The 16,533-nt window shown below is 45.1% G+C and overlaps 1 protein-coding gene across 5 annotated transcripts in view; it reads right to left on the bottom strand.

The window, feature by feature from the left end:
- Window positions 1-311: 311 nt before the first annotated feature.
- The window catches only part of LOC126546971 (cytochrome P450 4c3-like), a 34,140-nt gene continuing 17,918 nt past the window's right edge, over window positions 312-16,533 (bottom strand). For all 5 annotated transcript variants that reach the window (XM_050194708.3, XM_055062925.2, XM_055062926.2 and 2 more), the window contains 4 exons: window positions 14,819-14,992; window positions 10,213-10,279; window positions 4,549-4,728; window positions 312-670 (listed from right to left, as the gene is read on the bottom strand). In XM_050194708.3, the coding sequence (XP_050050665.1) occupies window positions 495-670; window positions 4,549-4,728; window positions 10,213-10,279; window positions 14,819-14,992 (597 nt within the window). In that variant the 3' untranslated portion in view covers window positions 312-494. The remainder of the gene's footprint in view (window positions 671-4,548; window positions 4,729-10,212; window positions 10,280-14,818; window positions 14,993-16,533) is intronic.

Genomic DNA, 16,533 nt, shown 5'->3' with positions numbered 1-16,533 from the left:
CAAGGGAAAGCGGACCAATCGCAGACGCCTGCACGACCCTCATAAGCCGGTTATCGACCTTCACTGCACTAGCTCTGACCCATCGAAATCCTCCCCACTTCTGCGTAGTCCTCGCCTCTTGTCAGCCAAATAGACAAGAAAAATCTGTCTAGCCAGACACTGCTAATTGCACTCAAAACAAAGGTGACGTCTTATAAACAAGGAAAGCGTTTGATTCGGCTGTTCAAACAACGCTGCGGGTCACCATCCGATGCTTGCGCAGACGGTTAGTAAATTTGCTGTCAGGAGACTGGAATAAAATCACAATGCAATTGTTTTATGTTATACTGCCTTTGAGATTATTATTTATTGAAATGACAGAAAGCTGCAGATATAAGCGAGGTGACCGTCGCTGTCATATGTTTCATTTATTCGGTCCGCTTGTAGACGTGGTCCGTTATTTTATTATGTGAACGCATGAAACCTTCTGAGGAAAGAATTGTCGCTGAATCCTTTCATTTCAATTTTGAAGGCTCCCTCGGAATAAATGTCACATGCAGACCACTGTTTGGCCTCAAGACGAGCTCCGCCATGACACGGATCTTGTCTCGATGATGCAGTGAAACCAGCTTGTAGTTTCGAAGGATGTTGGCAATGACCACTTTTTCTTCCATCATGGCAAAACGTTGACCTAGGGGAAAGTAGTGCACAACCATTGCAGAGCAAACGCTTTGAATCGATGCTGTAAGCATCGATATGGTTGCAATAAGAGTAGAAAAAGAAGTCCAATAAGAAGACGCGTCAATCCACGGCTGTCCCAGTAACACGCTTTCTCGTACAGGATTGCAGGCACTGATTGATTTGCTTGGGCGGCATTAGCAGAATTCATTGGCTTCACATACGAACGTCCTAGGCACATCGGGCAAATCCTTAAATATTAGTGCAACCTACACCGGCAACAGCAATGCAATGTTGTTCACAGCCACATCGCGGAAGTCTAAGTATTTTTACACACTATGTATTTTACCCATCCTCGTGAACCCGTGCCAGCGTCAGCCTACATTCCTGTGAGCGTTCTGTACGGTCAACTTGCGGTACAACATTCTTGGAAATTATGCACAAGATAGCCTGATTAAGCATGTGTTAAATTTTACACATATGACAGGATGGCCCTTATTACCTAGGAGGACAAATGCCATATATTTAAACTTCGTGGCGTTCATAAAATGGAAACTGAGGGCGCTTATGTCGGGATACCCGTTCGCGTGTTTCTATTTACGCCCAAGCCCAGTGCTCGACCTCTGCGCCGCCATGCGCCGCCAGCACGTACCACGTTTCTAGGTACTTTTTCGACGAAGCGCCACGGCACGCGCCCTAGATCCTTCTAGGTATTTGGTGTTGCGTCCCTGGTTGTGCCTGGGCGCGCAGTCTCCTCGGGCCAGCCCGCATTCGCAAAGTTTAGGCGGTGTAGGTAAGTTTTAATTTTAAATGTGTAAGCATTTGGATGCTTACTCAACGGGAAAACCGCCCCTTCGTCCGTCCCGTAATAAGACGACCGCTTTCGTGGTGGCGCAGAGCTCAGAGACAAAAACAGCCGATATTACATTAACCAAGCGTATTCTACTTCGCTGCTGGTGTAAATATTCAGCACTGGCGTAATCGTGTTGCTGCAAAAAATTTACACACGCAGCAAAGTGAAATACACTTGGTTACTGCAATATTAGGTGTTTTTTCTGTTTGAGCTCTGCACCACCAGGTGACGGCACCATGCAGGCCGCTCCCGTTTACATCTCTTCCCCAACGCCCCAGCGCCCCGTCCACCTGCGGTTGCCCGAATACCAGACAAGCTAAACCTCTCTATTAGTAATGACACCGGGCGGCGTGGAGATGAGCAAGTGGAGTCTAAAACCCAGAGGAGTTTCTGCGTGATATTTTTTTTTGTTCCTGGACGTCGCACGAGTTTGTTTAATATGCGTCGTGTGTGGCGGCAGCGCCTTGCTATTTCGGTTGGAAGGGAGACAGCGATGTCAAAAAGAAAAGGACGCTTGAGCGCAGCGATGGTGTGGCTCGTGCTGCCAGAAACCCTCCATGCCCCACGATTATCCCAGCTTTTGTAGATCGAAGCGCCTCGATCGCACACCACGACCAACTTTTCATCACATCCTATTTATTCCCTTATCCAGTCTGAAAATTTTCGCCCAGTGTTACTTCAGCATCCGCACGCAACTGTTACTTCAAAATAGCCTAAGCGGCGTGTTTTGAAAACCTGTTTTCTGTTAGTGACAGCTGGGCGAGCAGATTGCTCGCCCAGGTATAACATCTCCCTAGTCCCACCAAGTACCTACAAGGATATAGGGCGCGCGCCGTGGAGCTTCGGGGAAAAAGTACCCAGAAACGTGGTACACGTGACCGGCTCATGGTGGCGCAGCGGTCGAGCACTGGGCTTGGGCGTAAATAGAAACACGTTACCCGTTCCTTCAACCGAATGTTATCAACCACAGCTATATTTAGAGAGATAATGCGACAATATCATTCGAAACAACAAAATTTAGAAGCTACAGGGACGAACGTTCTAAGAGAGCAAGCAGGAAGGTATGCAATACCATAGAAAACTTCACCTATGACTCCCGCTGACTGAAATGTGACGTTTCTGTTCTTTTTTTATGTAATCATATATAAATTATATAGCCTGCGTCTGACTCTTCAATCACATTCCATATTTTCTGCCGTGACAAGTACGTTGTTTTTGGGCACAGCAATAAACAAACAAATCAATTCTTCGTCAGACAATGAGACCCTTTTTACCCGCGCTACTCCAGTCTTTGCCTATCCCCATTGGTGGCTGTGCGCCATGGTTTGCGATCATCGTAATCATCATCGTCACCACCGTCACAATGCGGATGAAAAGAAATGTTGTATTCAAAAGAATGCGTTAGCATGAAGTGCTCGTTTCTTTAACACACCATGTGTGTACGTTATTTATTTCACCACACTCTCCTACTAGATGTGCCCGACAACGTTCTGCATCATGGTCTTCGCTCATGATTGTGGTATAATGGTAAATCTAATCATTGTGGTTCTCCTTAAAGGGACAATAAAGTGAAAAATGATTTCTTCTACAACAGTAAATTACCGTTCTACAACACCAAAAACACCACTCTTACAACGATAAGACGTTTGGTAAGCCAGAAAAAGCGCAGGAACGAAATAAGGGTGGCGATGCCTACTTAATTTCCCGCACCTGGGGGCTGTGACGTCTTGGATTTTGATGGCATCTTCTAGGGCCTACTAATTATATATAGCGGTACAGAATGACTACATTGTGTTCTAAAGGAACAAATATTAAACATGGCAATTTTCGGGAACCTTTATTCAGCCAACGCGGCCCAAATGCGAAAACATACTATGGAATCCCTGACGTCACGCTGACGAAACGGCGCTGGGGTTTCGGCGCGAAATTCAAGTACTGATATTTGCACCTTCATTTTCTCATCTAATAATCAAACTATTTTTTTGAAATGACTGCCTGCAGGGTTCTCAAACAACGCTTCATTAGTCTAAACTGATTTATTGTTTCGCTTTAGTGTCCCTTTAAAGTGAATTTGTCACTGAACAGCAAACTTGCAAAAAAAGCTCACAGTTTGCATCGATACCTCCCCAACGGTGTCATTATACTTATCTGTCTGTTTCTTTCCCTTTCCTTGCCTTCATGTAAGTCATCAGGCCAAAATTGAACGCCCTTTGGCCACCCACTCAGTTTCTTCTCTCTCTCATTTCACTACAGTGAACCAAGGTTCTATGGAACGACGCACCTTTCAGGTGCAACCATGTGTTCCTCTCTAGCTAGAGAGTCTCGCGTTGATTATCGAAGCGAGAACAGTGGCACAGAAGGTGACTGATGGTCTCTTCACACTTGCACTTAGCGCACATTGGTGAATGCCTTAAATAGACTGGATGACAGGCCATTTACGGAAGCGAAGATCTTGGGAGCCTGGCCTCACAGTTCATTGGCCGAGAAAGCAGTTCGAGCGCTTTTTCGCTACCTGAGGGCAACAGACTTGAGTGCCCGACTGTAGACATCCTACACCTAAGTTCTCTCTCTCCCTCTTTCACTCCCCATTCCCCTCCCCACGTGTAGGGTAGCAAACTGGACTCAGTCTGGTTAACCTCCCTGCCTTTCCGTCTTCCCTTCTCTCTCTCTCTCTCCTCTCTAGCTAAGTAGTTTTATATTTATTTATGGAACAATGCACGTAAATAGTTCAAGAGATTGTTTCAACTAGATTACTCGGTAGATTTTCAAGCCAGTACGCGCGGTAAATCATATTTCAGTGCTGCAACATTAAAAAAAATGAACCAATCACACAAAAATTAAAATTGCCCCCCCCCCCCCCCCCATTACAGTAGCAGGATTTAATTTCATTTGCACCTACATCTACACCTACAGCACGCGTGGTACGTCATATTTAAGTCCTTGAATGTAAAAAAATTAAATTGCGTAAAAATTAAAAATGATCCGGTGCAGTAGCAAGATTGAATTCAATCGAAGCACATAATGAAGCACAGACTCACCGATGCAGTTTCTCGGGCCAGCAGAGAAAGGAACGAACGCAAAAGGGTGTCTCCCTTTCACGTTTTCAGGAAGAAACCTGTCTGGAATGAATTCTTCCGGCTTGGGGAATACTTCTGGGTCACGATGCAGGTTGTAAATGCCAATTTGGATGCCCGCGCCTTTCGGTAGCTTTCTGCCAGCTGGGAAAGAAGGTGGGACTACGTCAAGCAGCGAATTCTTGTCCTCTAACTTCTTGCAAAATCATTAGAATGATCCGACGTCAGTGGCTATGGTGTTGCGCTGCTGAGATCGAGGTGACGGGTTCAATCCCGGCCGCGGCGGCCACATTTTCAGGCGAGAGGAAGGCAAAAACGGTTCCTTAATGTACACGTTAAGGAACCACAGGTCGTCAAATTTAATCCGAACTATACGGCGTGTCTCATAATCAGATCGTGGTTTTGACACGTAAAACTCCATAATTATAATAATTATTGAAATGTTTCAGCATCGCGATATCCTTCCCCCAAAGTTACACGAGCGCACATGCAGCTTCCACTGCACATTATTATTATTATTATTATTATTATTATTATTATTATTATTATTATTATTATTATTATTATTATTATTATTATGTTTGCATACATAGGACAATCACAGCGAGGAGAAAGAGAGCTAGCTGGCCACTGCCACAGGAGGGGCACAACACCTGCCAGCTCTAATACAGAAAAGGCACATAGATAACGAACAGTGAGTCAATAAGAGAGAGTAAGCCGTAGGGAGATGGAAAATTAAGAAAAAAGTAAGATAAACAAGGTTACATACAAATACAAGAATAAAACCTGCTTGTTTGTCACTCACTCATCGGGCGGCACTTGACGTCTTCCAAATAGTCCACAATTTAGCACAAAATTAGCGCATTATTTCAAGCTATAATTGAAAGTATAGATTTGTCGTCTTCAAAATCGGCAGAAGGGCTCTGTGTGCTTGGTGACGTTCGTACGGGACCAGCGGGAAATGTCATGTCATTCATAGTAGCACAGCTTAAGCCAAGTGGATGGTAATCTCTGTAAAGGGCAACCCGCTGCGTAGTATAGGAGAGACAGTTCGATATTAAATGACCAAGTGTTTCTGTTACACATCAGGAAGCAGAGGATGCACTGAGTGTCAGCCCAATTGTCGGCGCAACCGCTCAGCCACCATGACATCTCATAATCGAAGCTCCAGTAACATAGCTCCAAGGCGGCGAGGTAAACCACGTCAACGAACGCGTGGGGGAAATGATGATCATGATGAAGCCCGCTTATTCAGGCAAGTGGTGGCGGATCAGCCGATACATGTCTACGACGGCGCATGCGCGGACCAGGCGGCCCAGGACACTGAGCGCGCTTGGCCAACGTCACGTAGATTAATGGGTTGTACTTTTAGCGGCAGTTGTTTGGGCCCGCGCGGCCGACAGCACGCGCGCACAGTACGAACCGTCTGTTGCAGGTCACGTGATCTGCTGCCAGTACCAAGGGCGATTCAAATAGGTCGCGAAGCTTCGGGCGAAACGTGGTTCAGTACAGATTGTCACCGACATCAGCATGGGGGGTTATGGGAGCAGCTATTGAAGCGCGACTAGGTTTGGAGGGAACAAACATTGGGAAAGAAAAACGCGTTTGTTAATTCAAACGAGACACAGTTAGATTCATTCAACGAAAATAAAATTCCTAGTCAATTTTATATACTCGAGACGAGTTAAGAAAATATAAGTTTAATTTTATTATTAAAAATAAATGCATTTCTTTTCAGCGCCCATCGCTACAGGGGGTGTTGACGCCACTATCACTCGCAATGCAATGCACGTCTTGAAATGGGCAGAAAGGCGCACTCGTATCACCTGTTGAAATACGCCCCCCTCACAGTTTGTGCTTTCTTGCTTGTCGAAGTTTGTGTGAATTTGGTGACGCGGGTAGCTTCATTGCTTCTTAATCTGTTCAGTCAAAAGTAGTGAGTTACGACCACCAGATAATTGTTTATTTGTTTTCGTGCGATTGCGCTGGCCGACGGGCTTGGCATCCAACAATAGGATCAGCAGTCTACACCTAAAGCTTTCGTCGGCCTCCAAAGAAAGTATGTTCTGTGCAGGGATGCGATTTCGACAACCGTACGGCTGGCCTTTTCCTGCATCGCTTTCGACGCTGAAAGCTCGAAACGCCCATCAAGTCGAATGGCGGGGCATTTGAATATATAGCTCCAAAGGAAGAACAACAAATCAAATTTCGCGCCTTCGAAAACAAAATGACGTCACTTCTGCTTTTAACGGACATGGCGTCACATTATTTTTTCTTCCGCCGGAAGTGTTCCCACCACATACAGATGGCGCTAAGCCCCATGGACCGCCGATGGACCGCCATGTTTTGAACGTATGGGCTCCTATGGAAGCTTCGCTACCAGGTATATTTACCTTGCCAGTACCGGGGCCCTCTTTCACCGCTTTACCTTGCTCTGCCATCTGTTAGCCCCCCCCCCCCCCCCCCTCCGGTTAGCTCAGTTGGCAGATGGAACGAGAAGGAAAGGGCTTAATCAAAGGTTAAATCCCCGGACCTGGATGCTGTTTTCTTCGACTACGAGGCTTTCTTTCTGAGAGACCGGTGTTCTAGCTTCCTGCTATACCCTCTGGCAGGTGACAACTTGAGCTCTCGTGACACTTTCTCCACCTTTCGGCATTCCACATTACTGGTTTGCCATCTCGAATAAGTGTGCTTACTCAAGATTAGCATTAAAATACAGTGTAAGCATTGTAGGTAGAAACGTCCTGAACGACGTTTATAGAACCTTGGTTTTATAAACGTTGAAACAGGCACCGCCAAATAGCATGCGCCTCAAAGGATGGTAATTGTACTTTTGTATTTCTGGACATACGGCCCTCAGCCTGCTTCTGTGCTTGAAATTTACTGTTATTGTTAAGTACTGCTTCTTTGTGGACTTACATATACACTCTTAGGCAAATTTACACCCTTTGGAGTGCCCCTTCTGCCACACAACAATAATCGTTATCTGCCGTGATGCGTTTCCTTTCTTGAAAACGCCGCACCCGCTACTTTCCTGTCGGGAATGCTATCATGCTGATAACACGCATGCCGTTCGTTACTGGAAAGTACCGGGCTCGCAGCGCTAAAGAAAGGAAAAGCGTCAAGGCAGATGACGATTATCGTTGCGTGGCAGAAGGGGCACTCCAAAGGGTGTAACTTTGCCTAAGAGTGTACGATAGTCTGTATCACTGAAGCTTGCTACTACACTCTTAAAGAAACTTGCACCCTTTGGGGCTTATCTTGTCCCACAACGATAATCGCCATCTGTCTGGCCCGCATTTTCTTTTTTGACCGCTGCGAGCCCGGTATTTTTAAGTGACGAACGGCTTGCGGGTTATCAGCGAGACACAGCATTCTTGACAGGAAAGCGAGTGCCGAGCTTGCAAGAAAAGAAACGCAAGCAAGGCAGATGACGATTATTGTTTTTGGGACAAATATACACCCCAAAGGGCACAACCGTTTCAAGAGTGGACCCGCCGTGGTTGCTCAGTTGCTGTGGTGTTAGGCTGCTGAGCACGAGGTCGCGGGATCGAATCCCGACCACGGCGGCCGCATTTTGATGGCGGCGAAATGCGAAAACACCCGTGTGCTTAGATTTAGGTGCACGTTAAAGAACCCCAGGTGGTCTAAATTTCCGGAGTCCGCCACTACGGCGTGCCTCATAATCAGAAAGTGGTTTTGGCACGTAAAAGCCCATAATTTAATTTTTTTTTTCAAGAGTGTAGCACTTACATATATATTACAGTGAAAGTACGCGATGAGTATCCGAACGCTATCTGATGCTGACGTTTCTGTAATAAATTTTAAAAAAAAACGTACGTCTGATAGGCTACTTTAGCCAAACTACGCTTCAGCAAATAATAAAAAACTGCTGGAACGTAGTGACTGATTTCTCTTTCACTATCAAAATTATGAGGTTTTACGTGCCAAAACCGCTTTCTGATTATGAGGCACGCCGTAGTGGAGGACTCGGGAAATTTCGACTACGCGGGGTTCCTTAACGTGCACCTAAATCTAAGTACACGGGTGTTTTCGCATTTCGCCTCCATCGAAATGCGGCCGCCGTGGCCAGGATTCGATCCCGCGACCTCGTGCTCAGCAGCCGAACACCATATCCACTGAGCAACCACAGCGGGTTCCCTTTCACTATTAGTGCCAACAAACTAGAAGCGGACGAGAAAGGGAACCTGCCAGCCAGAGTCAGAGTTTCAGCAAGGAGACTTGTTTTCGTCATGACCCCTGACAAAAGCGCCAACATCTCCTAATTATCAAACGTTAAAAAAAGAAAACGTCCATCTTCCTGTGAACCCTTCCAGATACATTTTCAGAATCCTGCGTGATCTTGAAAAAAAGAAAAAAGATCGAGCACTCTGGTAAACACTGACAGGACTTTGTTGTCACCTGAAGAACTCCTGAAAACTCCTGGAATATACTAAGAGGCTGCCTCGCAATCTGAAGAACCACAGAGTGCTTGCGCGCAGCAGCAGGCAGATGCGTCCTGTCCTCAGCGGCGTCCATTTCCATGTAGGACATGGAAGACACCCGCCGTAAGCGAGGCCTCCGCGAGGTGCCCTTTCTACAGTTTGCCTTTGCAAACTGAGGAAAGGGCTCTTGAAACTCATTTCAAGTCGATACGTCTTGCAATCTCACCGGCTACAATTCGTAAATTGCAATATGTGCCGCAAAGTAATTAATTAAGCAGTTAATCAGTGATTGTTTATATAGTCGAATATGCGTTTTGATTTCTCGTGCTAGTAATGTCCGTCTCTTCGAATAATCCAGTTCAATGACAACAATTATGCCATATCTGCACCACGCGATCTTTCAAAATTCCATAAAACTTAAACATAATAACCCTGTATAATTCACATGCATTGAAACGTAGCGCTTCATCAGTATAAATGCTCAGATATTTGAATGAAGAGTTGCCTAGCATATATTACAAACATTTCCTGATTATAATTCAAATAAGTCTTTTTTTTTTTTTTACACTCGACGAAGTGAGCAAATGCTTTCGAAGTTGCTTGGACTACCATAGCTCAGCGCGCAAGGGCTGATGCAGCAACAACAAAATTATGCCTAGATTTACTTCGCTCTTTTAGAACATTAAGCCGTCATTTGGTATTTGTTCTGATTTTTATGAGGGAAGAGACGTCACGGCCACTCATAGCTTCATGTCACGTCATGTTATGTCGCATCATGCCTTATTTTATTTTTGTGTTTTCCTTATCGCTTTATTTAACAATCTGTGAATGCTTTTCTTTCAAGTAAACTGACTTTGTTGACACTGATATGTTTAATGACAGTATATGTTTAATGGAACATATGTATAACTTCCCTGTTCGTTTCAGCAAGAGAATGGTCGGATTTCTTTTTATTTGTGACATGAGCTGTATTTATATTGTTTTTCACAATGCTCTTCGCGATGCCAGTGCTTCCTACAAGGCCAGCCTGGCCTCTGCACTAACAAAGCACTCACTCACACTCGCACGCTCGAATTCTGGCCTTAAGAAAAGGCACATTATAGTATAATTCTATGGGCACACGGTGACCTGCAATTGACGACTGAAGCTTTCTGCTTCGAGACAAAATAGGGAAAAACCTTACCGATCATGACGTCTTGCTCGCATGTTCTAGTGATATATGGAACTGATGGATACAATCGCTGGGACTCCTGTAAGGAAAGACAAAACACTCGCAAAACGAAGTGCGGATAGCTTTACACGCATAAAATATTGTATCAATTGGCCCGATCTAAGATAGGCCAACATCGGAAGCGAAGCAAAATAAAAAGCAGTTGCAGACACTGAAACTGTCTGTAATTATGCATATATTATCCAAATGAAAAAAAAAAGAAATATACGTGAATGTACACGCTCTGCACGCGTTGCACCAATACGCAGCCGTACTTTCCTTTCGGCAGGTAAAACTGGCTTTGCTCTTTATGTTTTTCCCCTTCATTGAACCCCCGCAGACTCAAGGCTGCAGGCGAGAGTGAATGACCGCTCCCTCCGTTCGGCCCTGGAAGTGGGACAGCGACGTCGCTTAGACGTGTCAAGTGATGTGTTCCAGACCAGCAAAAAGACATCGGATTCTGAAGCCTCAGGACGAAACACGCGTAACGGCCAGTGTCTCCCCGCTGCCCCTAGAGGCAGCGCCACATTTTGACTGGGTTTTGGCTAAGATCAAAGTGTAGTGTTGACTGGGTGAAAAACTGAACGTTTTGAGTGTTAACTTTCCTTTAATCTACTCAGTGTAATCAAAGTTCATTTTAAATGTTCAGTTGCGCTCGACCTTTATCTAGTAGCATAACGGACGCTTAAATCCTGTCATATGTAATCCGCTAGGCCAGCATGGAAAAGAAAGCTCGAGGCAGCGACTTCAAACGTGATGTAAAGGTTGGAACTACCAGGGAAGCATCGTCTGTCAGCAAGCACGAGTTTAAATATAGTACTGGCTTTCTTTTTTATTTTAGCATCTGAAGCTTCACCTAAATAACTTTATTCCTTTATTAGACAGTCAAGAGGTTGAACTGACGCACTGTGCGCGTGGTCTGTGAATATTTCCTGCTTCAAATAATTCATGCGCTTACTTAATTTTATTTCTGCTGATGATTTCTAGATCTCATAGCACCTAATGAAGAACTAAATTCTCTTAGGTCAAGCTACTGCTCCTGATAGCGAATAGTTGGGCACAAGCGCAATGCGTATTTTGGCGTAGCTAGACATGATTATATATATATATATATATATATATATATATATATATATATTACGCTCTTTCCCAGTAATGTTGGAAGTTAAGCACTGGCATGCCTATACGCGTTACAATAACATTAATTATGGGGTTTTACGTACTCTAACCACGATCTCATCATGAGGCACGCCGTAGTGAGGGACTCCAGAAATCCGGAACCCCTGGGATGCACACAAATCTAAGTACACGGGTATTTTCGCATTTTGCCCCCGTCGAAATGCGGCCACCATGGCCAGGATGCAATCCCGCGACTTCGTGCTCAGCCGCCCGACACCATAGCCACTACGCAATCACGGTGGGTTCAGCAAAAACGTGACCAATTACAAGAGTAATTACTTGATTTAAAAACGTATGCTGTGCTGCTAAGCCCGACGGCACGCGATCAAAACATGAACGCGGCGGCTGCGTTTCCATGGGGCGAAATGCAAGAACACACATGTATCATGAATCGGGTGCTCGTTAAAGAACCACAGGTGGTCAAAATTATTCCGCTGTCCCCCACTACAGCGTGCATCATAACTATATCGTCGTTTTGGCGCGTAAAACTTCGCAATGTAATAGTTAATTACAAAACTACCCATAAATCTAATTGGTTACACTTACATGTAGTTCGGTACGTACAAGTCTGGCGCTTTGGTGTCGCTTTTGCCTCAATAACCGCCATTTTCTCTCTTCGTGTATGCGTGTGCTGTTTTTCTTTCTTCTAATTGAATAAGGACGCGAAATTTTGTGGCACGTGGCGCTACAGTGCACCCAGACAGCGAACTCAGGCCGATATGAGCACCGGCAAAAGAAACGCGCTTATCAAGCGTCACTACTACGGTCAGCTATACGTGCGCACTCCTACGCCATCCTGTTTAGACGAGATCGCTATTTCAACCAAGCATCCGCTGCCAAGCGTTGCTTGCGTAGCACATAGATAAGCACAGAACACTCGTGCGCGATGCTGCGCTATGCAGATCGCCAGATCAGCTTCGTGTCGTCTGCTGCGTTGCTCGGTTGCACCAAAGCTGCATGCGCTGAATCCAAGTGCACTCGCAGTAGTGTTGCACTTGCACGAGCAGAATCGTAGCGACGAAACCAGCCTTGTGTTTGCGCCCCGCATGCAAACGGCTGGCTATTTCCCTCGGAGGCACATGAACCGCATTGCCTTCAAGCAAATTGTTCTCTCTTGAGGGAAATGCTTTTGTTTATTTTTTTTTTCTGAATTACTTCCAGCTTTCACAGAGGGCCTTAGGCAGGAGTGGGATGTACATAGCAAAAGAGCAAAAATGCATAGCGGAAAACAAAAACGAGCTTAACAATACGTGAATCAAGTAAAAGAATACACAATCTAACAAGACGTGAGTATAAAAAAATCAAACTTCATCAGCCCACTCAGGGAGCTGGCCTGTGGCGAAAAAAGTGGGTCGAATGACTTGCACATCGGTACAGTGTTCGTACAGTAAATGTGACGAAAAGTAAAGAAATTTGGTTCCTTCTTTGAACAGCTGGAGGTAACAAGAGGGGACAAATTGCTTTTCCGTGATGAAAAACTTCACGTCTATCTGGTTCATTAAGGGCCCAATCTGGTGAAACCGCCGGCCTTTTATATGCTGCACGCAAGCGCAAGGCTAAATTCTCCGTGACAGCGACGCGCTACTGAAGCGGCATTCTTTTGAGTGCAACAAGGGCTTGCCGAACACTAAATGTAACAGACGATCCGAGGTCACGTTGTCAACCGTCAATGTGCACGCGCAGCCTTGACTCGATGCGCGGCCACGCTGGCTACAATGTCACTTTATGCAGCCTAGCCGCCTGGCCGCGCGCTCTCGCGTTCACCCGAACTCTTCTGATCGCTGTACATACGAGGTGAAGGGCCTCGATGCCAGTGCCGAAGCGGAACAAGCTCATGTGCTCTGCACAGCAATGAACGGGCCTTTACTTATCAGCCATGCCTGCATTTTGGGTTAGCAAATGTTTTAATACCGAGAACTGCACCCTTGAGCTGAAAAACAACAATTATTTAGAGCATTTGTCCTTTAAACGCAGAAAGTGTTTCCAAAGTGACAATAAATAAGTAACGTCACCAAGAACCTTGCAACATAAGTGGCAAGGTTCCACTGCCCTCTTAGTTACAGAGTGTTCTTTTTTTATGTTATAGGCCATACAATTTTTTGCAAGTCCCCTGTGGCAGATAGCGCAATTATAGTTTTTCAGTTCGATTACTTGAAGAGGTGGGTGGAAAAAACAAAACAAGCCTGTTGCTCTTGAAGCCCACAGTATCAATTCTTTTTAAGACATAGGATGTCCAGATGACTCTCTTTTCTTGTTCATTGACTCAGTGCGTACCTTTAAATGTGCGCGAAACTGTGCTCTATCTCTCTCTCTTCTCTTTCTCTTTTCATCCCTATACCCCCTTCCCCTTCTCCCAGTACAAGGTAGCAAACCGAACGTGCGTCTGGTTAACCTCCCAGTCTTTGCGTATCTATCTATCTATCTATCTATCTATCTATCTATCTGTCTATCTATCTATCTATCTATCTATCTATCTATCTATCTATCTATCTATCTATCTGTCTGTCTGTCTGTCTGTCTGTCTGTCTGTCTGTCTGTCTGTCTGTCTGTCTGTCTGTCTGTCTGTCTGTCTGTCTGTCTGTCTGTCTGTCTGTCTGTCTGTCTGTCTGTCTGTCTGTCTGTCTGTCTGTCTGTCTGTCTGTCTGTCTGTCTGTCTGTCTGTCTGTCTGTCTGTCTGTCTATCTATCTATCTATCTATCTATCTATCTATCTATCTATCTATCTATCTATCTATCTATCTATCTATCTATCTATCTATCTCGAGCACGCGCGAACATTATCTTCGCGTTTCCTTAACCCAACGCAGAATAAAAGGATCATGTTCTGCCACCAGACCTCTTCACCTCTCTTGTTAACTTTAAGTCCAAACACCAAGTCCTCCCGCTTCCATAGACAAGTTTACATAACAGCCAATAACGCCAGTCTTACTGTGAAATCCTACCTTCAGTGCTTTCACTATCGTGGAATGAATGTGAACAGATTCGGGAGCTAAACCACTTAATGAGGCAGTACAACCGATAATTCAAGCCTCCCAGGATGCTGCACTTTCAGCATCGCTACGGTGCTTTTCAATTGAAGGCTGCATCGTCCGTTGCCTGCACAACCCTGCGTGGAATGCATCTCTTCTTGTCATTTAGTTTAATCTTGTGGAAACCCTGAAAGCTTGCAATCAAGATCAATTAATCGAAGTCTGTGCCTTCACTTCTCAAATGATTCACGGAAACAGGCAGTGCACGCATACGTACAGCATACAATGCCTTCCACGGACCATGGCACTGAGCCCGGAGCTCTGCATTCTGGGCTGCAGAATGACTGCTTGTCATGCACAATCAATCATACGCAAGCCATGTAGAGCATGCACTGATAATTGAATGTATGATATTTTCCCAACGCTTCTCACCTTTAGGCAGCATTCCATGTATTTCATTTGTTTCAAGTCTTCCCAAGTGATAGGCCGGGTCTGGTTGGCGCCAAATATGGTGTCTAGCTCTTGGTGCATGAGTTCCTGGTGCTCCGAGTACAGACCAAAGAGATACAGAGCCCAGCTCATTCCCATGGCTGTTGTGTCGTGACCCTTTAAATTCGTTGCACACAACATTTTACATAACACAAGCAAAAGATAAGACAGCGCTGTAGCAAATAATACAGGCTTTATCAAAGGCTTTCTTTCATTAGAGAACTGCTTTTTCATGTCCACAGAACATGTAGCGGCGACATTAATTTGTCTTGGCAATCCCAGAAACAGTCGGCGAATGGCACAGGCCACAATGCAGAGGTGAAGTTGTTTTGTTACATCCTGAGCTAGTCACCTCTAGGCGTCTTTTTTTTCTCCATCATTGTAGAGCATTTCAACTTTCCGCTCAGCTTCGTCAAGAGGAAGATATAGCTGGGGGCTAACTCCTATCCCTCAATTCAACGACATGTTAAAGCGCAGAAATGCTCTCATGAGACCAACGTTGGAACGATTTGCATTAATTTTGTTGTATTTGAAAAAGTTGAAGTCTAGCCAAATATATGAAACATAATTTTGATTTAGAATTTAGGAAATTATATTTCTTTTCACAAACATTGCCGCAAATGAACAAGCTTCAAAAAAAAATAAAGCATGAAGTTCACAAATCCGTAACTCTGCACCAAACACAGATATCGTAGTACTGTAAAGTGTATCTGTTAGAGCACCTATAGCGGGCAGATTGGACGTACGAGCTTACAGCTTACGTGATGTTGTTATAATACGCACGAACATTTTGCAAGTCCTTCTACCAAATTAGTCATATATTTGAGAGCGGTGTATGATGCATCATTTCTGTCCTCTTTATATGTCCTAATAGGTACAGTTTACAAAATTGTGATATATTCATGTGTCGTTGAGTTGCAGAGTTAAGAATAAAGCGCTTGTGTATTGTTCACATTACGAAATTTTGAAAAAATGTTTGAAAAAAATCTCATGTTTGTGCAGAAGCACAACGTGAGAGTTCCGGGCTTCTGGGTGTGAGGGGCGGCTATGATTTGCACGCGGTACTCCTTTCTTACCGTCGCTAGTTGTCTTATCACGGTCAATGATAACCTTTACTTGTTGCAGAATGGTTCTGCAACCAAACAATATTAGAAGACAACAATTGACCTTTGGTATGCTTGTTAAAGACAGAAAATCTATGGACACTTTGCTGAACTAAACTGCGATAGGCGAAAGCCTATGACTGCCTCTGTTGCTGTTGTCTGAACTGTTCTGCGAACGCACGCCGCCGTGGCCGCGAGCATGGGATGCAATCACAGCCATATGGCTGCAATGTTTGTCGCCGATGTGCGCGCACCCCCGGCACGCGCATGTCCGCGCCGCTCTCTCATGCGCCCGCTCGCACAGCGCTACTGGCATAGCGCCTCCTCTCCTTGCTCCCCTCGCCGGTGATCACCGCTTTCCTGCGTCCACCACGGACTGCGCCCAGACACTCATGAGCTACTAAAGGCTTGCGCATTAAAAAAAAAGCCGCTATAATATGTCAAAAGTTATGTAACGCTTACTGCACCGATCATAATTTGCTGCTAACGTCCAAAGGTGAGAACCGTTAGAGTAGAACACGAGAGCGCCAGACCGACAGTGCCGTCTGCGCAGTC

This window comes from Dermacentor andersoni, chromosome 1 (genome assembly GCF_023375885.2).
Source record: "Dermacentor andersoni chromosome 1, qqDerAnde1_hic_scaffold, whole genome shotgun sequence".
In the NCBI taxonomy this organism is placed as follows: domain Eukaryota; kingdom Metazoa; phylum Arthropoda; class Arachnida; order Ixodida; family Ixodidae; genus Dermacentor; species Dermacentor andersoni.
Note: the sequence above shows the minus strand (reverse complement) of the source record. Positions and strands in the feature narration are given on the sequence as shown.